The following is a 21,948-nucleotide window of genomic DNA, read 5'->3' as shown; positions in this document are numbered from 1 at the left end:
CACTGTAACCATACTCCAAACCCCCACCGCAATTTCACCCACCCTACATCAACATATTGGACGACAAACAAAGCGCCAGAACCATTCGGTGCAGTATAAACTTTCAACTATGGCTCGGACCCGTAGTATTTCCAATGATCGCGCGGTTGGTCGTCGTGCGCGAGACTCGATGCACTGGAATCGCTACTCGCATTCGCCTATCGGTTCCTCGCAAAGAACAGAGACAGAACCACAAACGTCTGTTAGGCGTGTGAAGTCTGCTTCTCCAGGCCCAGCATTGATTACGGGAAGAACTCAGCGGAAAAGCAACGGAACAACACCTGTATTACCGACACCGTCACAACGCAGCCGGGTGTGGAAGAACGGGGTTGTTAAACAGAGGGCAAGGTCAAGGTCGCAGAGAGGACGCTCCAAAGATGGTGATGATGTTTCCGGGCCATCAAGGGATGGATCTATGGTTCCCGCCCAAGCGCATGAGGCTCAAGAGGGAGACAAAATCTCACGAGGTGAGCATTACCCTAATTGTTTTTTTGCGCCATACTATTATTGCTTATTCAAACCCAATACCACCTACCCTTATCAATTTTTATGCTATCATGCCCAACTTTGCTCGTTTGATATCATAGCCATTGTTGCGCTTCCCTGGTCGTCTTCAGCCATCGGTTGCCAGACACCCTTTGATCATGTGAGGGCTCAGCGAGGCGGCGCCCTCAGCGAGGCATGGCCTGGCATAGCTTGCTACTATGCCGCAAAAACCCATAGAATCCGCCAGGCCTCCAATCTTCGTCAAATCCCATCAGGCTCTTCGTCAAATCCTCGCATCAGGCCACTCTCAGTCTAGTTTGATAGGTTAAGAAAATTGCGAACACCGGTAAGTGAGATCCAGCAGATCCAGGGAGCTGATCATATACCATGTCCGGAAAACGCTAATCCCTCCGTGGATTCCTAGGGTTTTTACGGTAGTTGAACGTTGGCAGCTTTTGCTACCAAGTCTCGCCGCGCCTCGCTGGGCCCTCATATGGTCTACATTTCGTAATTTCTACGTTCCACATGTGCCAATCAGACGCCGCTATGGTTCCGTGCTTAGGGGTAGCGCATGATAGCGGCAATTTGCTCACAATAGTTTTAGCTCTTCCTGATCTCCCCGAAGACGACGTGATTAGCTTCGCTAGTTTCCTAGATACACCGCGTTCTTCCATTATGAGTAGGCGTTCTGGATCCCCGCCAAATGGTCCCATCGCCTTACAGACCCCCGGACCGAAAAAGTCGTCAACCCAGCGGGAGTTGGAGGCAATGGATACAGAATTGGTGCTCGAATCGACCTCAGAACTTGACAGAAATGCCCAGAGGCTACTTGATCTTCTGATTCTAAATCCACCCGAGGGAGATATGTTGGTTAGTACGCATACAAAAGACTCGAAGGTCTCAAAGCGACTAAGAGTTTATTGGCTGGCTTTTGGTGCTTCGAAAATAGTCTTTGGTACATCGCATTTTCTTGACGTTGGCACTGTGGAGATGGCGTTGGGGGGGGGGGGTTATACTCCTGTTATCTACAGGGCCAACTTGGCTATTCTGGCCAACTTTATATACACCGCAAATGAGGAAGATGATACCACTTTTCAAGAGTTGAAAAGCATCGAGAGATATTTTCCGACCCAGGTAGGAGGTATTATTGATGATCAGAGCCTTCAATTTGCCCTCGACCTAAGGACACAGACGGTTATCCGCGGCATGTTATCGGTTCAGGAAGACTCTCTTGAGCCAAATATGTTTCTGAAACATTTCTTTATGGAAAGAGTTCTAGCGAGCGAGGCTAATGATGGAAAACCGGAGTACAAATGCAAGCCTTGGCTGGGTTCACGCGATGTTGATGAATGGGAGGGGGTAATCATCGAGAGAATCCGCAGTATCCGATCAACGTTCCGTTTCGAGGGGGGTCAGAACGACGGCGAAGAGTCTCACAAGGGTCGTGTTCAAGTTGACTTCGAAAAGCTAACGGCTCTGTTTCCTTGGAAAGGGTTTGTGGGTCAGGCGACGGAATTTATCAAGGGGCAACTGATCAAGCTTGATGATTCTAACATGGGTGCCTGTAAAGAACAGGGTTCGAGTGCCAACAAGAAGATTGTGGATGAGTCTCAGCAGCAAGTGGAAGTCAGCCTTGAGAACAGGGACTCTTTCGATCAAGATACATCACAAATATCGACTGAGGTGGATAAAGTAGAGTATTCGGGGTTATCAAATTTTGAGGATCAAACAGTTGACAACCAGAATCCTGATTCTCAACCAGAGCCTTCTTCTCAGTTTGTTGGCGGTGGATCACAGTGAGGCCCCTCGGTTTTCCATTTTTTATACTATCAATTTGTGTACTAATCAACTTTATCTGGCTATGACAGGCTTAATGTCCGTGCTGCTAAATTAGTCAAAAGGGATTTACTAGCTAGGGAAGCTCTGTCGAAAGGGGTTCGGGCGAACTCCATAGCCTCCTCCATTGTCTCGAACCCCGAGTCAATTGCCACTACTGTTGCTCAAGTAAACGCAATTAAGAAGCGCAAACGGAAGTCGGAAATCATGGAAATAACAAACAGGCAGGAGGATGGGGAGGCCCAAAGCACGACTCCCGGATATGCGGTTTCTGAAACAGTTGTGAACAGTTTGGCCCAGATGAAGCATCTGAAAGGAGCGAAAAAACTACTCGTTCAACAAAAACAATCGGTTCCAGCCCCCTTACCGCTTGCACTGGGGAGACAGGAGCTGTCTGGAGATCCGGATGACCTGCTATCGACGAATCAGGAAGGTGGTTGCGAGTTCACACAGGTCAGTGAGGGTGATCGGGATGAGAGCGATGGAGAAAGCAGCGATGATCCAGGCTATCGAGCATTTTCCGAGCTTCGTAGGGAGCAGGACAAGGAAAATAAGAAACGGATGACTCCAGTACCGCTTCCTTCCCCGCGTCGTAGGAAAAGACTAAAGCGCTTCCTCGATCCGCAAGAGGGAGCAATGAGGGGAAGTCCAATTGATGAAGAAGGTGTTGTGATTTTGACCCCGCCCATTAGATCAGACAAGAGTAGGGGTAATCGAATCCGTCGCACCCTGGGTCCGGGTGAGGAGGAGCAAGAAGATGAGGATGGTGATGAAAGTGAGGAGGAGCAAGAAGACGAGGGTGGTGATGAAAGTGAGGAGCAAGAAGATGAGGACGAGGATGGAAGCGAGTTTGTGCCTGATCCAAGGGATGTCAGGGAAGATAACGTGAATAGGAGCCGGAGGCATTTGCCATCGGGCTTTAGAAATGGCTCCGTGTCCTCATCAGACTCGGCTAATTCACCACAAAGTGTCGCTGTGGTCATAGATAATCGCCTTTCCGCCAATCCGCTAGCCCGGAGAGGCAGTAGCTCTAATGTAGCTCTGGTTCCTGCCAATCCCTCGCATCGAAGCCAACGAAACCCCTCAGAGGAAGCTGAGGGCTCGCAGGCTGGTCCTTTGGACAGAAGATTTGATGAATATAGCCATAGGAGCTTGCAACAAGTTTCTAGGATCAACAGGTTAGCCAAGATAAACCGTGCGGCAGTACACACCCAACGGAGGTCAACAACCTTTTGGACTGAAGAAGGCACAAAGGCGTTGATGCAGGCAATCCATGAGTACGGCCCGTCGTGGGCCGTAATCAGGGATGTGAGTTCCTATCCTTATTCTCCTGTTGTTGAACACTGAGCTCATCCCCAGCCATCAGTTAGCAATACCCGGTTTAGAAGGCCGAGACAATGTGCAGCTAAAGGACAAGGCCCGAAACATCAAGGTTGACATAATAAAGTACCTCAACCCAACCCCTCCTTACTTAGAATCGACTTACTAATATGAGATATCCGGGAGCAGAGCAAAGATCCCCTTGCCTCTATGCTTCCGCCGTGTTTCCATCAAAAAAGCTGATATGGAAATATTGGCAAAAATGGGAATTTACCCAGACGAGGATGGAAATTATCTGGAAGATCCCGATCGGTGTTCTGAACATACCTTTGAGGTATAAGGACTCATCCGGAAATGTGTATCCTTCTCTCCTTTTTTCCTTTCTTCTAACTGGAAAACGTTTGCAGTTTTTCTCTTGTAATGTATGATACTTCCTTTATCTCTTGTGCTACTAGGCGGATGACTGGTATTTTTTCAAGTTCAAGCGTTTCTGTATCATACAAGGATTTTTTTTTTTAATCTGCTTAATTTGGTGGGGTTTGGTGGCTCTTTGCACCCATTTTTTTTCGTGCGCACCCTTGGGGCTGTCGCTACCGGTGAAATGGATAGGCGTATAGGTATTCTTTTTATGGTGTTTCTTACTTATTTCTTATGATTTGGTGTGGTGTGGGTGCTGGTGCCATATTGCCAGTGCTGTGTATTGTGCTGTAGACGTAGTCTCCAATAACGTTCTGCATGCTGGGATGTTGGTCCACTTTTACTTTGTAAATTACTGTACGACACTTCTTAATAGTTGTCTGAATCGTCTCTTCCAATTGGTGATCTTGATCACAAGTTTTGGTCGAAACAATGAGTGCAATCGGACGCTTCATGACTCTTGAGATATACTCGTATGTAGGTTTGGATTGTGTTTAAGTTAGGGTATGATCGAGCTGTACGGGTACAGTACATTATCATACTCGAGCAAGAGTGCAGATATGATAATATTATGATAGCGCGATGCTGCGCCGGTTTCCCTGGATGAGGCTCTGAGGTTTTAGCATAACCCTAACCCTAAACTTGTCTTTTGGAACACTTTTTCTTCCTTCATTATCGGCAGCTCTCCCGCACTTTCCCTGCTCTACATTGACATCATACACACTTCGAGAATTCCTACGCCTTGTCACTGGAAATTTATCCCCATCAAACCATATTGACATAAGCGCGGTCCCAACTCGAACTGTCCCTAGCATGGTATGTATCCCATCACCCCGAATCATGAACAAACTAGCTAACACCCCACCTCCTTGTATAGAAAGTGAAAGCTCTTTCCCGATCGTCCTTGACATATAGTCCTGCGGGAACAAATGCCACCGTGCAACCCCGAAACCTGGATCCTGAAATACACCCTTTCGAAAGGGCCCGTGAATATACCCGAGCATTGAATGCGACCAAACTAGAGCGCATGTTTGCGGCGCCCTTCATCGCTCAACTGGGAATCGGCCACATCGACGGCGTATATTCGCTAGCAAAAGACATACGTGCTCTCGACCGAATAGCATCAGGTTCTGGCGACGGTGAGGTCAAGATATGGGACTTGGCGGATAGAAAGGAAATTTTGACAGTTAAGGCTCATGAGGGGATTGTGAAGGGATTGTGCTTTACATCCGTCGGTGGGGACGATCGATTGTTATCCTGCGCGAGTGATAGGACGGTCAAGTTGTGGGATCCACAAGGGGCCGGCGTTAGCTCGAACGTTCCCACTGCGACATATCTTGGGCCTGGCGCCTTCAATGGGGTCTCACATCACCGAGTGGATCACACATTTGCCACTGCATCATCTATGATAGATATTTGGGATACCAGCCGTTCGAAACCGATCACAACTCTCCAGTGGGGCGCCGATACAATCAATACGGTCAAGTTCAACCAGTCAGAGACCTCCATCCTTGCTTCGGCGGGATCGGATCGAACCTTGATATTCTACGATCTTCGGACCTCGTCTCCGACGGCTAAAGTTGTCACAAGGCTACGGACGAATGCCATCTGTTGGAATCCGATGGAACCGTTTAACCTTGCTGCTGCGAGTGAGGACCATAATACATATATCTTTGACATGCGTAAGCTCAACAGAGCGTTGAATGTCCTGAAGGATCATGTTGCCGCAGTCATGGATGTGGATTATTCACCTACCGGGGAAGAATTAGTGACTGGTAGTTATGATCGGACTGTCAGAATCTATAGGGCCCGTGAGGGGCATTCAAGGTAGTTCCATTCACTAGCTCTTCGGCTCATACATAATTTTGGGCGATTGGGTTGAATGCGAAAGGTGCTGACACCAGTGTGACCCCTGCAGGGACATTTATCATACAAAACGAATGCAACGCATCTTCTCGGTCGCCTTTACAACTGACACTCGTTATATTCTTTCTGGGTCCGATGATGGGAATGTCCGCCTCTGGCGGGCTGAGGCCTCCCAGCGCTCCCACGTACGCTCGGCCCGCGAGCGTACCAAACTCGAATATGATAACGCGCTTAAAGAAAGGTATAAGCATATGCCTGAGATTCGTAGGATAGCGAAGCACAGACACGTCCCTAAACCCATAAAGAAAGCGGGAGAAATCAAGAGGGTCGAGGAAGCTAGCCTCAAGAGAAAGGAGGAGAACAGGAGAAGGCATTCGAAGAAGGGCCAAGCGCGGAGGATTCCGCAGAGGGAAGCGATGGTTATTGCCCAAGAATAAACGAGCGAAGCGTAGTGAGGGGGTGAAAAGGGGGAGGGCCAGCTCCAGCCAAATGTAAAAATAGAAAAGTTCATGATGAGGGCCCGGTGTATGATAAATGAAAAATAAAATCTATGTGAGATGCGACACACAACACACCGGGAAGCTCTAGCAGAAAAATCATGAATAGCGCCCCACGAGTGACGTCTTGTGCCGGTAGAGAAACCAAACACCTTCAGAAAACGTTCGGGGCCAATGACCAATCGGACATGTTTCCCTCACAGACCAAATAATCCTCGCCAAACAAACCCTCAACCCCCGCCTCCCATCCTATATGCTTGAACCGAGACGGGTATCATATCAGACGGCCGCGGCGTGGGCGGACCTTTGCTTCCCCCCATCCCTCAAACTCGCCGAGAGAGGGAGGGATGATGCCATAGAAGGACGGCGAAAGGGTAATACGTGTGAAATGCGGCGATATTCACGGTACGATATTCGCTATCATAGTGGCAATGACGGAAATAGCAGAAATATAGTAACTCGATAGCTTGTATGGTATCGAAGCATACTGTCCAACTCTTCGCATTCGAAACTTTTTATGACATCATACAATAGTTACTCACTCATCCGGCTTTTTATTATCATTAATGATAATAATTATTATTATACTTTTACTTTCCAATATTCAGAACTTGACCTTCGGTTTTTTTTCCCAGATATTGATTACCATAACACTAACCTCCCCCCCCTCCGTCCTACACACACTGAATTTAAGGAGTTACAACTTAGGACACTAATCTAAACCAAACCAAACCGGGAAGCATGTACTGGTGGACGGATAGATAGATAGATAGCAGGTTTTTTTCCTTCTTCTTTTTCGGTAGAGAAAGTTGGTTGAACGGAAAGGTTAAGGAATCACTCACTTACAACCTCAATTGAAAGATATGGATCTTATCACTTGTACAATAAGTTATCATACGACAGAAAAAAAAAAAAAGAAAGAAAGAAAGTCAACTTCCTAATCTTATACCATGTCATGGCGCATATAAAGCATCACATTGTAGGTTTCCATCATGTACCAGTTCACAGGTCCCATACTTTCCACCGTCCCCCATGATATCCTTACCTACAACCTTTTTTCTGGGCCGAGAAAGAATTGACACCCGTTTGCGCTTTCTACTGGCTTTTTGTAGTGGCCATGACGAAAGGAGTGTTAATTCCTGGCGCTGAGATGCGATACGAGTACTGTACTTCGCCACTGGCGAATCCCGCAAAATAATGCGGTGCTGGCGGCTCAATATCCTATGTGGTAGTGTGAGTGAACATAATTCGTAGGCTATTTTTCAGGAGGAATGGCATCCCCGGCAGATGCGGTGGCAGCATACTCCCTCCATTTCGTGGGCTGAGCATTGGGGGGGGGGAATCTTAGGTATCTGCGATGTGTAGCGAGATGAGAGTGATAGGCTATGATTATGATTAATTCTACGCCTATACGGGGTTTGGTATTTTCGTTTAGCGGAGCTTCTGGGGCTGGGATCCCGACGTGGGTTTAGGAAGGGATAAGGTTTTGTTGAATTAGGGTGGAAGTACGCTATAAGTTGATTTCCGGCCCACGATCCTGTTCTTTTCTCCTCTTTTTGGCTCTCCGTCGAGGATCTCAGCTCTACCGGTATGTGAAGAGAAGGATGGATGGAGGATAGTTGAACTCAGCCGAATAGGAGCACGCAACCAACACTTAGTGCGAATGAATTGTACTGTAGCTTACTGGTCCGGAGATAATACTGCAACCATCTATAAGCGCAATCCGTTCTAATCCCCCTTCCCGTCCCGCCCCTACCTAGAGCAACAAAACTGGGGGCTCTCATCAAGGGAGCATACGCCACAAAAAAAAATAATATTCTAATCAATTATCCCTCGCCCCACCTCTAACCTACCGTGGTTGAAACTTCCCTTACTCACCACCACCTCTTTGACGCATTCTCTCGCACCATTGCAACCTCAAGCTTCCTCCTCCTCCTCTTAACTCTCTGCTCGAGCCAGTACGCCATCCCGACCCCCCAACCCAACCCCGCTAAATGCGCCACATTATCGATTGTCTGCCATCCCCTCACAATTCCAAATGCCTCCAGCATCGCGACGCCAGACATGAAGTATTTAGCTTGTAGGCCAATGAACGGCAGGAAGATAAATGAGAGTTTGGTCTCGGGATTGAAGTAGGTGAATGCTCCGAGAACACCAAAGACAGCACCAGAAGCACCGAGGGCGTAGACGTGAAAGCGACCACGGAGGACGTTATGTGTTAAGGAGGCAAATGAAGCTATGACCCCCGAGGAGAAGTACAGCCCAAGAAAATTGCCACGGCCGATTTGGTCACAGACTATGATTCGGTAAATTAGCTATTTGTTCGTAGAATAAAGTGAAAAAAAGGAGAAAAAAGGGCATACGAGTTGACCCAAAGATATACAACGCCTATATTCCCAACCCATCCTTCAATTAGTCACACCCACTCACAGTCCAAACTCTACCAACCGAAATGGGAACAACGTACAAACATGTTAAGGCCCAAATGCGTCAAACTCTGATGCGAAAACACACTCCCCAGCAACCCTACACTATACGGTAACGCAGGTGCACAAAGAAAGTACCTATTCAGGAACCTCCAAGATATGGGCAACGGGATCTTCCAAGCAAACCAGACGGCAGCATTGGCAGCAATGATGGCAGCAACGGTCGTCACACTCTGAGGCAAGGCCGGGAACATGCGGGCGTCAAGTGGGGGAGGTGTCCATGTTAAAGCAAAATAGTAAGAACCTCCGCAAACAGCAAGAGTGAAGACGAGCGGTGCAAAGAGGCGTTGGGAGTAAGAGAGGTCTCTGGGAGCCTCGTCTTGGGATAACTGCCCTTGAGCTTTCAGTCTATCGAGGAGTTTAGGCTGGGGTTTAGAAGGGAGGTTTTCGGAGGAGTTTATTGCTGGCTTGAGAGTTAGTTTCCCCGATTGTGGGGGAAGTTTTCGGTTGGGGAATTGCTTGAAGGCATTGTGTTGGAAGAATCGTGGTCGAGGACGTTGGGTCCGGAGTACCCGGAAGCCAAACCTGGAGGAGGCTGACTGAATACATGTTGTTTTGGAAGTGTTGAGCAAGATGGTAGTGCACGATCGGGTGAAAAGATGCAGCATTGTGGGGTCTTGTGTAATGGTATTGGTGTTGGTGTTCAGGCCCGTGAGGCCGGCTGCGAGGACAAGATATGTCCAGAAAGTCCAGAAAAATGATAATCCGGTGCCGGGTAACACCTTCACCACTCGAGCAGATAATCCGCGGAAGCAAAAGTGTTGTGCTTGTAGTATAATATATATTATAATATATAATATATACATGTACCGTATATCCCGATATCCCCAATTCAGCGGAGAGCATTAATGATGATATCCTGTCAAGCTATAGAACATGGACTAACAGCGCAGAAACGGTTTCATTTGAACATCCAATAAATACCCATAACAACCCCATTTCAATTCTAAAAATACAGAACACCTCTACACACGCTGCTGATTTAACGATAGAATTCAAACTTATCCGCCTCATTGCCACCCTTGACCTGGCTACTGTATGCATCTTCCAAATCGGCCTGAATAATGTTGTACCTATTCTTTCTTACTGCTCTCAGGCCAGCCTCCTGCATGATGGCAGCAATGATGGCTCCTGAAAGGGGATCATTCCGAATAATCAGTGAATCCAGATCAACCTCGGGAGAGAGTGACATCTTAGAAGCGATGGTGGTGAAGATAAGACGCCTCTCACGACGGTCACGGAGCGACGGGAACTCGATTTTACGATCTAGACGACCGGGTCTGAGGAGAGCAGGATCGAGAGTATCAGCACGATTGGTAGCCATAATAACCTATTCGAAACTTAGCTTTCAGAAAATAATAAACTTAATACCCATTTCTCCCACCGGAAAAACTTACCTTTACGTTCGAAGTTTGGTCAAACCCATCCATCTGATTTAGTAGCTCCAGCAAGATACGCTGCACTTCACGGTCGGCACCAGTTTGCGCATCAAAACGCTTTGTCGCGATGGCATCAATCTCATCGATGAAGATAATAGCAGGGGAGTTCTCCCTAGCCATGCGGAAAACATCACGAACCATTCGAGGACCTTCACCAAGGTATTTTTGGACGAACTCAGAACCGACCACACGGATAAAGGATGCCGTAGTACTATTAGCGACAGCCTTTACCAACATGGTTTTTCCCGTTCCAGGTGGGCCGTATAACAGAACACCTCGCGGAGGATCGATTCCTAGGTGGAAATTAGCAAAAGTAACTACAAAAAAAACCCCCCCACAATTCCATCCAACTTATCTAAAGATTCGACGTACCAATCTGCTTGTAAAGATCAAAGTGCGTGAGAGGAAGCTCAACAGCCTCGCGGATCTCCTGTTTTTGCATATCCAACCCTCCAACATCAGCGTAGGTGACATCGGGCTTCTCGTGAGCTCCCAGCATAGCAATCGACGAGTCTGCCTCCGGGGGAAGAATGTCAACGAGGGAGTTCGAATGTCTGTGCAAAGCGACAGACGATGAAGGCTTAAGAAGCTCCCGATCAAGGGTGGATAATATGCGCACAACAAAGTTCGATCCGGTTGAGCTTTGGACAATTCCGGTACTATAGAGCCAAACATTCGCATTCATCAATCCATGATCGCCATTCCATCTATTCATCAAGTGCAGCGGGGGAATAGGGGACATACTTCTGATCGATCGCCTCCATGAACTGTCCAATTACCAACGGAACACTCTGGATCCGCTTAATCTCCTCCTGCGCCCTAACGAGCTCTCGCTTCAAACTTCTGTCAAACAATTAGCGTCCGTCAACTTATTTCCATCTCGAGCACCCGGAGATCAAAACGTACCGCTGCTCATCTTTGATATACTCCTCTTGCAAAGTAATGTACCTAGAAGCCCAGAGCTATCAGCCATCGTTCCCATCACCATAACCAACGGTAGACCCGATCTCCAAGGCCCGGAAGGACGTACTCTAGATGCCGCTGAAGCCTCTTGAGTTTTGCGTAATCATTGTTATCCCCTAAGGAGCCGTCTAGGGTGCCATAAGATGGATCGGTCAAGGGTAGTATAGCGGGGCGCTTCTGAACAGCTACGTCTCCCATCTTGGATGAATATAATAAAGAGACTTGGGTGTGTCGGATTTCCGTTCACTGTGGGAGATGGAAGTGGTGAAGGCAACCGTGATGGATAGGCTATTGATGGGTATGGGATATGGTGGATAGAGAGGTGTGATGTGGGTGTATTGTGAAGCCAAAGTGACAAGAGTTGTTGCCCGCGAAAGGTTGGGCGCAACTAGAGCCTAGAGGTGCAGGAAGAATGCCACGGCTTGGCATATTAAATGGCGGTTGAATTCAAAGGCCAATAGCCGATTGATGACTTATGACTACGGCTAGGAGGGAGGTTTTGAACGGCCCCTCTGCTGGTGGCAACAGGTGAAGCGCAGTTCTGAAACCCCTCCCAACATGAAGGTAAAGCCTCAGGGACAGACATTTTTTCCCAGGAAGAAGTTGGCAATACAAGTATCGTAAAAAAATACGAATCGGCGACCATGCCTGCCAATCTCACAGAGGTATTTCACAGGCAGTACCTCCCCCCCTCAAGAGCCAATGCGCCGATGTAAGTTGTCAGCCGTGTGGAGGGCGTCAACCTTTTCTCCTTACGTGCTCTCAAGAGTTTTTGACTCGAATAACCAAACATATCTAGTTTCACGCACAAAATCCCACTTTATCAATCACATCTACCCCATGAAATGACAGTTTTCTTTCTCCAGTTTGGTTTGTCACCTGATAACCCAGGGTTCCCCGCAAGAACCGCATTAAGGATGCCAACATGAAAGGTGTCTCTAAGGTGATAAGAATGTTAGTGAATCGGTACGATGGTTTGAGGTGGCAGCTAATTCAAATCAATGGTTTGTTTTTTAAATGTACTCTAGCTGAAGATTGTAAATCATAAAATTTCTTGCAGGAGACAACTCTACATTTTCGCTCAATTCGCAAAATTGACTCCTTTCAAGAAGCCAAGGGTAATAGGGAAGGATTAACAAAAGCGGTAGAAAAATACGGGGTCAAGGGCACAATGTGAAAGGGAGAAATAACAAAAACCTGACGCCCTCTGAATTTAACCAGGCTAATTGGACGTAGGAAAATACCGACTTCTAACTGCCTGACTCAGGCTAGACATTCTACTTCCCATACCACCAGCTTGCATAGTACTTAGGTAGGCATCTTCCATTGCCGACTGCGTAACACTCGTGTCTATGAAATGTTAGTATTTAGATCAGATGATAGATATAATACACATACCGGAAAGATCACTGAAACTACTACCCATGCTTGGCGAACTAGGACCGGCACTGTCAGTCACAGTAAGTTTCCTGGGGCTGCTCATGGCAGCGGGAACCTGTTTTTTCAGGGCAGCCTCAAGTGCTGGGGAGGTGACAGATCTATTGACCTCTTTCCCCTTCCCAGATATCGCACCAGCCGCGCCTCTCCTAGGCAATATAACAGTCCCTGTCATATTCGCTTCTCCAAGACTCAAGGGCTTCTCGGCAGAAGGGAAAGGCAGAAACGCTGGTTCATTATCGCCCTCGTCTTCGTCAGAACTCGTTCCACGGTTCTTCTGAAGGAAACCCTGGAGTCTGCGTGGAGGTTGATCAGTATCGTCGTCATCGTCATCGTCATCAGATGAGCCGGTAGTTGAGGATTCGATCTCTTCCTCCGAAACTTCTGACGAGGATAGCCTCTGAGCAGGAGATGGATTCCGAACCGGCTCGGCCGGTACATGACTGGAGAGGCGATGTGCGGTGGTTACTTGAGTCGCCGTGCGAGCAGAACATGTCCGTGACATGGGTTGGGCAACGGCTATTCTAAGTTTAACTATTTTTTTCCGCTGAGGGGGGTTCTAAGACCTTACGTCTGGTAGATGTGGTTGGAGTTGGAGGGAGGGGCGTAGTTCGGGGGTTTGGGGTTGTAATTGGGTTTGACCGAACTGAAAGCGATGAGTGAGCCCTTAAGTCCGCTATATTCATTTATATAAACACCGTTTGTCATGGCTACAGCCAGAGGGAAAGAAAACATACCTGTTCCAGCGGTTCCAGTCCTGGCCATTGGAACACCACCCATGACAGCTGGTGATTGTGGTCGCGGAGAGGCGGGCGTAGGGAAGCTCAGGTTGGTGTTCAGGATGGGCCCTCCGGCCCTTCGCATCTGAGCTTGAATTTGAGAAAGCTCACGCTCGTAAAGCCATGCAGCTTGTTGGAGTAGAAATGCGCGAGAAACCTGAAGATGGCTAGCACTGTAATCGGACCATGTTAGCCGTACGAGTATTAGCCGAAACGATGGATTGTGCACTCACAGCGCATTCCCTTGCTAGCTATCAGCAAATAATCAAATCATGAGTGGATGAAGAGAATTTACAATCTAAGTCTGCATTTCGATTGCTCCGGGAAAGAACTTTCCAGAGGTACCTTTCCTTCCCAGCGTCCCAATCCACCTACCCATAGTTAGAGCTCCATCCTATCTCCAGGCTTCTCTAGAACAGAATACCAACCTGCGGCGGATCGACAAACCCATTCCTTGCAAACGGGAATCTCAAATAGACAATATACTTTTCTTCAGGCTGTTGGGGCATTGGTGGTGTTTGACCCCTACGACTTCCTTCCCGTTCTCCTCTGAGTGAATTGGTCCGCTGCGATAGTGGTGTACCCGTGCGTGAAGGACCGGAACCGGCCCCAGGCACTTCCCCGGGTCCTCCCCCTCCCCCTCCAGCTCCTGTAGCTCCACGAGCGGATGACTGGCGGGATCCGAGTCCCAAAACATTAGGCATTTTGGCGATAAGCTGGTTGAATAAGGTTGGTACGGGTACTGGCATCAAAGCGAGTAAGATCAACGGGGTGAGCAGGTGATGGAAGAGACAAGAGCGAGGAGCTGGAGACACGGGGCAGCCGAGTGTTTTACTCAAGGATTCACCTGGCGGTCGGTAGAAGGGTAGGCTCTGACATTATATGTTTTAGGATAAAAGAGTTGTGGGAATTTAGTGGAGAGGGTCAGGTACGACGGATTATCGTAAGAGTAACTCGAGTCAATCATACAAACGCTATGGATGATAGGACAAACAATCCGTGGGCCATGTCACCTTACTCATCGCTCAGAATGAGTTGTGAGTGGTCCATCAGCCCCGACCGGCCCCTGTCGGCTCGCTTAGCTTTTAGAGCCTCCGTTCGGCTTTCCCTTTCTTGCTCGACGAACTTGCACTTCCCGACTAGGAACACCACCACAGCAACCGCATTAAACCATCTTGGTCATCTCCCCGTCCCTTGTGGTCCCTGTGATCCTAAAACACCGTTCTCTGATATCCAGACCGCTCCAAAAAATTTTCGACATTTCAAGGTGGGAGACTCGGGACCGATTTACCGGTGCTATGCTAGGATGCACCGTACAGCAGACACAGCACAAGGGCTAAGTATGTAATCTCGACAATATGCTTCTTAGCCTGCAAGATTACTCCTTTTAGCCAAAGGCGCTTCTCCCTGGGCTATCACGGAGAGTAGCTTCTTGCCTAGGGAACGTTAAAAAATAATAATCGAAAGACCTCCCAGACGATGCAAACATCCAACCCTAGGTCTTAAACCTGGCTTGAGCACTAAGTCTAGATACTGCTCCGCTATCAGCCATCTACTCCTCGATCGGGGTCGGCGGGTACCCGGATTGCAGCACCTCTCCACTATCCTTCCGGAGAGAAACTTCTACAGCTAACTCATACATAGAATTGAACTAGGCTGCGCAAAGCGGGTGCGCTAAGATGGTATGATACTGTATAGTATCCGCATTCTACGGCCTGTAAAAATGCTAGATCCTCTGGCTACATGAATGTTATCACGCCAGCCAATGAGATTTAGTGGGGTTTAGCGAGGGGGTCCCCGTTGCGCTCATGTCCAGTACAGTAGAAGACCACACATTCTCTAACCTAGCCCGAAGTTGCTCTTGTAGACAATGTCTGGATCGATGTATTAGAAGGTCTTGAGGACGACAACTGCGGGGCAGTTCCATGGAATTACCACTCCAAGATGGAGATCGATGATAGGCCTCTATCTACATAATCCGGTTTGTAACGGGGACTATGCTACGGTATTAGGATGCATTAGGTGGAGATACTGGACCTCTTGTAGTCGCATCCGGTCATCTCATTGAGTGGTCACTTGCATAACCTCCCTTGGACGTGGGGTCCTGCTTTGCCTCATTATTTCTTCAGCCTTGAACTCGTTCCGGAACCACAATTTAGTGGCGAGGTCTTTGGACAGAGAGAGAAGGATGTCATGGCGGGAGGTTGGGATATCTACTCGTAGTAGATTAGTTCTGGTGAAATTTAACTTGGATCTTCTTTGTGCCCATTGTCTAGCGAAAACCAGCTACAGCTACACAACGCATTTCCCATGATTCGTTCGCACTCACATAGGGTCCAATTTACAGACAAATGCAATAACAGACAATAAAAAAGCATTGCCCGCTTCTCTTTACACAAGCCAACCCCAAAATACCCATTACTATTCCAGAGTCGAAAGAATTAACAATTAAAAATCCATCGTATCATCATACTCGGACCCCAAATCCCCCTCTAACCTCCCACTCTCCGTCACTCCGACCCCCATGGCTCCAACGCCCGCATTGATGCTCATCCCCTTAGGCAAACTAACAATGCTTCTGCCAAAAATCCCACTCCCGCCATAACTTGTCTCAGCACACGATGAGGACGCGGGTAACGACATCACACCAGACTCATCTACACTGCCATCGGCATCATCGATTTCCGTTTCCTCCCCCTCTCCATTCTGTGTCTCCCGAACTACTACCTCAGGCTGAAACTCTGGCTTATGGTTCTCCTTCTCCTTCTCCAAGTCTCCAACAGCCTTCCGTCGGTTAGGCTGCTTAACAGGCTTGAAACCCAACCTCCCCTGGGATTGTGACTTGTGCACGGGTGTCTTTGGCGTTGGCTTTGTCTTTGTGCGTTTTGAGCTGTGGTGTCTTTGTGGGGAGTTGGTTTCTGGGAACAAGTCTTGAAAGTTGGTGCGGCGTTTTGTGCTGGTTTTTGAGCCGGTGGAGGATATTGAGGTTGCCATCGAGGGTATGGAGGGGAGTTTGGCCGGGGCGGCAGGAGATGAAGCAGCGCATTGGACTTCCTGTGTCGGTGCGGGGTCGGTCGCGATGTCTAGAAGTGCGGCAAGGTCGCGATTGGTCGCGGTGGACATCAGTTGCTGGGCAAGGCTGGCGGTTTCTTTGGCTTTCCTTTCTTGCCAGGCGTGGAGTTGTTTGAGCTTTGTGGGAACACATTAGATATTTGCGTATTTTTGTAAAGGGAAGAAAAGGAGGAAAGGATGCATACCTTTTTTGTGAGTGCTCTCTTCTCCGTGAATTGGGTATCCCTCTCAGCGGTCCAGGCTTCTCGTGTTTTCTGAAGCTTTGTGCGAATTTTGCGGAGCTCTTGTTCGTGATCCAGTTTCAGTCGTAGAACCTAATGCAGTTAGTGTAGGTTGAGGGGAAGTGCTGCTCATGGAAGACGTACTTTTGAATTGTTCTGAGTTTCTAAATTATCGATCCTCTCCCTTGCTTCCTTTTCCGTCCCTTCAAGCTTTCTCTCCAGCTCCTGAGCTAAGTCTTTCTGATGCTTGAGATTCTCTTGCAGCCTCGCAACCTCCGCATCCATCACCCTCCTGATATCTTCCGCGTCTGACTTTGCAGCTTGGAGTTGCCGTTTGAGAGTTTCGATCTCGTTATCCTTACGATCGAGAGCCGTTTTCTGACACTCCATCTCGAGACTCAGCTCTGAAAGCTCACGGTCCATACCCCGGATCCGTTCATCCATTCTAATGACTTTCTCATCAGCCGCGTGATTCTCCTTTCTCTGCTCTTCGAGAGCCTCCCTTAGTCGATCAGATTGTTGCTCAAGTGACCTATTTTGTGTTTCAAGTTCTTCGATCGCTTCTTGACGTTGATTCAGGACCTCAATGTGTCCGAGGGCAAGCTCATCTGCCACTTCTTGGGCCGCTTTCCTCTCTGCTTTGTGCGATGCGGAGAGTTTTTCGAGTGCCTCTTGGGAATCGTGATGGACTTGGCGAAGCTCAGCTTCGTGCGAGGAGCGCAGACCCTCGAGAACCTCTTGGGATTCAATGCCTATCCTTACCATCTCGGCCTTATGCTGGGCATCCAGTTTCTCAAAAGCTTCCTGGGATTCTGATCTAACTCTGGACGCCTCATCTCGGGCTGTTTGCAGCTCTCTCTCGAGGTCTCCTATTCTAGAAAATAGCTCGCGAGCCTTCTCGTTCTCCCCATCAAGCTTATACTTGAACTCTTCCCTCTCGTGTTCGAGGGTCTCATTCAGAGAAGACCGTTCCTCAGTCTCTTCTTCCAGCCGGGCCTCCAGATCCTTGATCTCTTGCCGTAATTTCTCTGATCGCTCTTCCTCGTCCCGTAGAGGCTTTTCCACTCCATCGCACCTAATTTCCAGATCACGGCATATCATTCCAACCTCGGCGATGATCACATCGTTTTGCCGGCCGGCGTCTCTAAGCATCGCCTCTCTCAGATGCATTCGCCAGTCGCGGCTGTTGGTCTTAATGTCAGGAGTTGCAGAGGTCTCGAATATGGATACGATACTTGGAGAGTTGGGGTTTGATCGTATGGAGTAATGAGCGGAGCAAGTATTCTTAATTTTTGAAAGGTCAAGTTGCTTTTCTAACAATGAGGTGGCGAGTGATGGATCAAGAAAGATTGTGTCATCCTTTTGGGAGTAAATTCCAGCTCGTAAAACCAACGTACAAAGGGCTACAGCCAATTTGTTCTGCAACTGTAGGAGACCAGCGGGGCAGACTTCCCAATCCTGGCATGTATATGTTGGAGACTTGTCATGTGCCGATAAAAACTTTGCAATTGGATGTGAGAGCTTGTTCGTGACAAGGGATGACAAAATAGCTGTTCGGAGCTGCTGGGATTCAACCACCAAATCCGATAAAGAGGTAGTGAATTGTATTCGGTCTTGAAGCTCAAGATGGGAGGCGCTAGTCATTGGGGACGGCGAAGAGGATGCGAGAAGCATTGACCGAATTAAATCCGAGATGTAATCCTGGGAACTCATGGTCTGTCTTCGGATTAGCCAGTATTCTGTGTGAATGAAATGTGTGATCATACTCCGAGCACCCTCACCATGCTCGGTGGCAAAAATAAGGAGCTATGGCCTTGTGCCTCCTCTCGGATTGACTGATGGGAAAGGCTTTTGATGATCGGGGGCAGTGCTGGAATTGGCGACTTTTGAGGATATAGTGCTATCCCATAGTTTAGAGCCTAGAGATGTCAGAGAGTTACTATTGAAATCGGTTGTGGGTTGTATTTCGCCACACCTCTCTAAGTGCCCGCTTCTCCAACCCGGGACGTTGTATTTTCTCCACAAGTTTTTTTATATTGAGAGTATTGTTAACTAAGGATTCTTTGACTTTCTCCGTCATATTACTAGCGATGACGGTTGCCAATCTGATCTGCTCAATGCAATACTCCAAATCTCCAGAATCTCTCGAGGCAACATCAATCACGATATTCGTTACGAGGTTCATCACTTTAACAGCTTTCCTCCCACTGAAAAAGTCCTTTGTCCCACCTTTTTGGCGACTCTCTTCGCCTCTATTTGCCGCGCTTCCAGGGTCCACACCGTCCAGGACAGCACCAATGCAGGACATCGTAGTTAGGGCAAGGAGTAGCACTGCATTATCTGAGGTTGTGAGAAACCCCGACAGTCGATCTGTAAGTAGCGACTTCTGTGCCGGCGTGAGGAGCTCCGCTAGATATCCATATCCATTGGATACAAGATTATAGATATTCCGGATGGACTCCGCGCATGGATTCTTTGTAGCAACTTCAACACAGTGAAGAAAGACGGGAATGATGAGCGCCGGCACCGGGAATTCACATGGTAGGGGGGTTGATAGTAGCGCCAGGCACGCGGGGGAATACTAGAAGCACCCGGATAAGTCCGCTTGTGGCACGAATGGAGACCGACTAGGGTGTGTACCTTCTCCCAGTTATTCCCGTCTCGGTTTGCGTTGCGCAGCAGTGTCTCGAGTAAGGTCCTCTTCTCGTCAAGCATGGCATTTCGCACGGTTTGAACACGTCCTGTTATGAATCAGCAAGACCTAAAAACCCCGTCCAAGACAATACATGAAGTGTAGAAGGGTTCAAGCTACCGAGTTTCGCAAGAACCGGCAGGGCGTATGGGCAGAACTCTAATGCCCGGACAATCGAACTAGCAAGCGCTCCAACCTGGCACGGATTCGCATCCACCCAACATTGTAGATCATTCAAGGGACTAACTCGGACTATCGAATCAAGTTTCTGTGAGGCCAAGCAAGGCCCTCAATCAGTGGGTTGTAGAAGCGGAGCGCAAGCATGGGATCTGTGACGAACCTTTAGAGAAACTACATAGGGGGAGGATATGATTCTTAGGGTCTCAGAAGCTAGTTCTGCCATCAAGGTCAATTTTGCGGAGGAGCTTCAGAATCCTGCTATTGCGCGAGTCTGGGGTTTGCTGGAGATGATGTTATTATGTTGTTGGTCGAGAGCGGACTCTATCTTGCAGTCACCTTGCCCAGGTGTCGGCCGGAAAGCGTGCCAATGTTTTTTTCGCAGCTCCCGTTGCCTAGCCAACCAAAAGCCCCCACCTTTAATTAATGCGAACACGTGACTCGAGGGGAGCTAAAGTTGGTGGGGCAACTTTGTGAAGTGGTCTAATACTACGGAGGTGGAGCCCCTAAGTTTTCGATATTTGGCTAGCAGGGGGGGTTGAGCAAGCCGGGGGTAAAGTTGTCAAATGGGGTATAGTAGGTTGAGATCGGTCTTGGTACAACAAGATCTTGGAGATACCTGACCCAGAGCCTGTCAATGATTTTGAGATTCAAAACTAAGTACAATATATATCTAATATTGTGTAAAAAGCCCGTTTGCATCGATAACTGCCTGGCATCTTGCAGGCATACTTCCTACCAGTTCCCTAAATTCATGTTGTCCAACCTGATCCCAAGCTTGCTTTACTGCCTCCTGTAGTCTATCATAACTCATAATCTCTGGAAAATTATTTTGAAGATAATTTTTCATTATGTGCTATACCCGTTCAATTGGGTTTAAATCTGGAGAGAATGGAGGCCAGTAAATAACGTGAATTCCACGTTCATGAAGATCAGTGGCTATATCTGCTGCCGAATGGCCGGGTGCTCCATCTTGCATGAGTTTTAATGAAATACCATCGTGACGACACAATTCCATGTATCCATGAATTACAGGAACAGTGTGTGCAAGATAGCTTTCCGAATTTATCGTCCCCCAGTCCTTCTCCCAAAAGATCCCAGGTCCCAGTGTATCCCCATGGAAACAGCCCCAAAACATCCACCCCTTCTTTCTAAGATGTTTCTCCACAATACATGTTGGGTTCCACTCCTCATCAACACATCTTGTAACCCTCGTTTGCGTATGTCTTCCACCTGTTATCCAGGTTTTATCCGTCTACAAAATCTCATACCACTGTTCCATCATCCAAGTTACATGGTCCAAAGCCCACTGTAACCTTATCGCCCAATTCCATTCCATAATAGGAGGCTTTCTCATCGCTAGGCGTTGATGAAATCCCTCCTTAATCAATGCTGTGCAAATAGCCTTTTGGCCAACTCCAAATTCCAACTCGGTAGCAAGTTGTTGAAAGAACAGATGACGATTACGGGAAGACATGCACACATACTCGATAAGCTCCTTGATTTAAGCTTGGGTGAGAATAGGAGGACGACCTAGTCTTTTTGAAGGGGTAGCTGGAGAGGTGCAAGCGTACTGAACTTGGTGCTAGGAATATCCTGTCTTTTCCTGAATTTAAGTGTATTTCCAACCAATTGAACGTAAAAGCTGGCAGTCCTGTCTCTGGTCACGGGTGAGATAGAAGGATTTCGTATTTTGGGCATTCAGAATTGACATTTTCGTGAATGAAAATGGATGGAAAAAATTTGCATAGTCTTCACCTTTATTCCTGTATTCTCAATGCCACAATATCTTGTTTAGGCTACCTATCCCTGCTGACTTGATATCCCCTGCTAGCTAAATATCGAAAACTTAGGGGCTCTACCTCCGTAGGCATCTGTAATTACGAGTACTCGCAATGTGACGTTTGTGAACATGACTGGGCTTGCATTAGTATATCTAGGCATGCATTAGCGCAATCTAGATTAGTCAAAGTAGCAAGTATTTCATACTGTAAATAAACACAGAGGAGATTGAGCATGAAACATATTATTTATTTGAGAATTGCAAGATACTGGAGGTGTAAGTAATCTTACAAAAAAAAAGATAAGTATATAGAAGGTTTACTTGGAAGGAAAACAAGTGAAAACAAGTGAAAATAAACTAGAAATTGAAGTTGTTTCCTCCTTCATCCACAATACAGGTTTCAATCTGTTCAGACATGGAATTTATATGATGATTTAT

At 47.8% G+C, this 21,948-nt stretch overlaps 6 protein-coding genes; 2 read left to right on the top strand and 4 right to left on the bottom strand.

Moving 5' to 3' along the window:
• Positions 1–28: 28 nt before the first annotated feature.
• Positions 29–3,708, top strand: GSTUM_00008237001 (uncharacterized protein; the record flags this gene model as incomplete). XM_002839929.2 has 3 exons in its annotated part: positions 29–506; positions 1,130–2,321; positions 2,394–3,708. The coding sequence occupies exons 1-3, from the start codon at positions 110–112 to the stop codon at positions 3,706–3,708; spliced, it is 2,904 nt and encodes a 967-aa protein (XP_002839975.1). The 5' UTR covers positions 29–109.
• An 896-nt stretch (positions 3,709–4,604) lies between these two features.
• Positions 4,605–6,560, top strand: GSTUM_00008236001 (uncharacterized protein; the record flags this gene model as incomplete). XM_002839928.2 has 4 exons in its annotated part: positions 4,605–4,650; positions 4,715–4,914; positions 4,976–5,925; positions 6,017–6,560. The coding sequence occupies 4 exons, from the start codon at positions 4,605–4,607 to the stop codon at positions 6,399–6,401; spliced, it is 1,581 nt and encodes a 526-aa protein (XP_002839974.1). The 3' UTR covers positions 6,402–6,560.
• A 1,588-nt stretch (positions 6,561–8,148) lies between these two features.
• Positions 8,149–9,601, bottom strand: GSTUM_00008235001 (uncharacterized protein). XM_002839927.2 has 3 exons: positions 8,929–9,601; positions 8,825–8,849; positions 8,149–8,757 (listed from the first exon to the last, which is right to left on the bottom strand). The coding sequence occupies exons 1-3, from the start codon at positions 9,553–9,555 to the stop codon at positions 8,336–8,338; spliced, it is 1,074 nt and encodes a 357-aa protein (XP_002839973.1). The 5' UTR covers positions 9,556–9,601; the 3' UTR covers positions 8,149–8,335.
• A 328-nt stretch (positions 9,602–9,929) lies between these two features.
• GSTUM_00008234001 (uncharacterized protein) lies at positions 9,930–11,685 on the bottom strand (the record flags this gene model as incomplete). XM_002839926.2 has 6 exons in its annotated part: positions 11,417–11,685; positions 11,293–11,334; positions 11,131–11,229; positions 10,759–11,045; positions 10,345–10,679; positions 9,930–10,277 (listed from the first exon to the last, which is right to left on the bottom strand). The coding sequence occupies exons 1-6, from the start codon at positions 11,545–11,547 to the stop codon at positions 9,930–9,932; spliced, it is 1,242 nt and encodes a 413-aa protein (XP_002839972.1). The 5' UTR covers positions 11,548–11,685.
• A 416-nt stretch (positions 11,686–12,101) lies between these two features.
• On the bottom strand, positions 12,102–14,529 carry GSTUM_00008233001 (uncharacterized protein). XM_002839925.2 has 6 exons: positions 13,994–14,529; positions 13,911–13,936; positions 13,524–13,738; positions 13,358–13,462; positions 12,748–13,305; positions 12,102–12,699 (listed from the first exon to the last, which is right to left on the bottom strand). Exons 1-6 carry the CDS (start codon positions 14,267–14,269, stop codon positions 12,572–12,574), a joined length of 1,308 nt encoding a protein of 435 aa, XP_002839971.1. The 5' UTR covers positions 14,270–14,529; the 3' UTR covers positions 12,102–12,571.
• A 2,458-nt stretch (positions 14,530–16,987) lies between these two features.
• GSTUM_00008232001 (uncharacterized protein) lies at positions 16,988–18,502 on the bottom strand (the record flags this gene model as incomplete). The annotated part of the gene is made up of 1 exon (XM_002839924.1): positions 16,988–18,502. The coding sequence occupies one exon, from the start codon at positions 18,500–18,502 to the stop codon at positions 16,988–16,990; it is 1,515 nt and encodes a 504-aa protein (XP_002839970.1).
• Positions 18,503–21,948: the final 3,446 nt, after the last annotated feature.

The sequence above is a fragment of the Tuber melanosporum genome (assembly GCF_000151645.1).
Source record: "Tuber melanosporum whole genome shotgun sequence assembly, scaffold_43, strain Mel28".
NCBI classification, from domain to species: Eukaryota; Fungi; Ascomycota; class Pezizomycetes; order Pezizales; family Tuberaceae; genus Tuber; species Tuber melanosporum.
The sequence above is the reverse complement of the archived record's forward strand: the minus strand, read 5'-3'. Positions and strand labels throughout refer to the sequence as shown.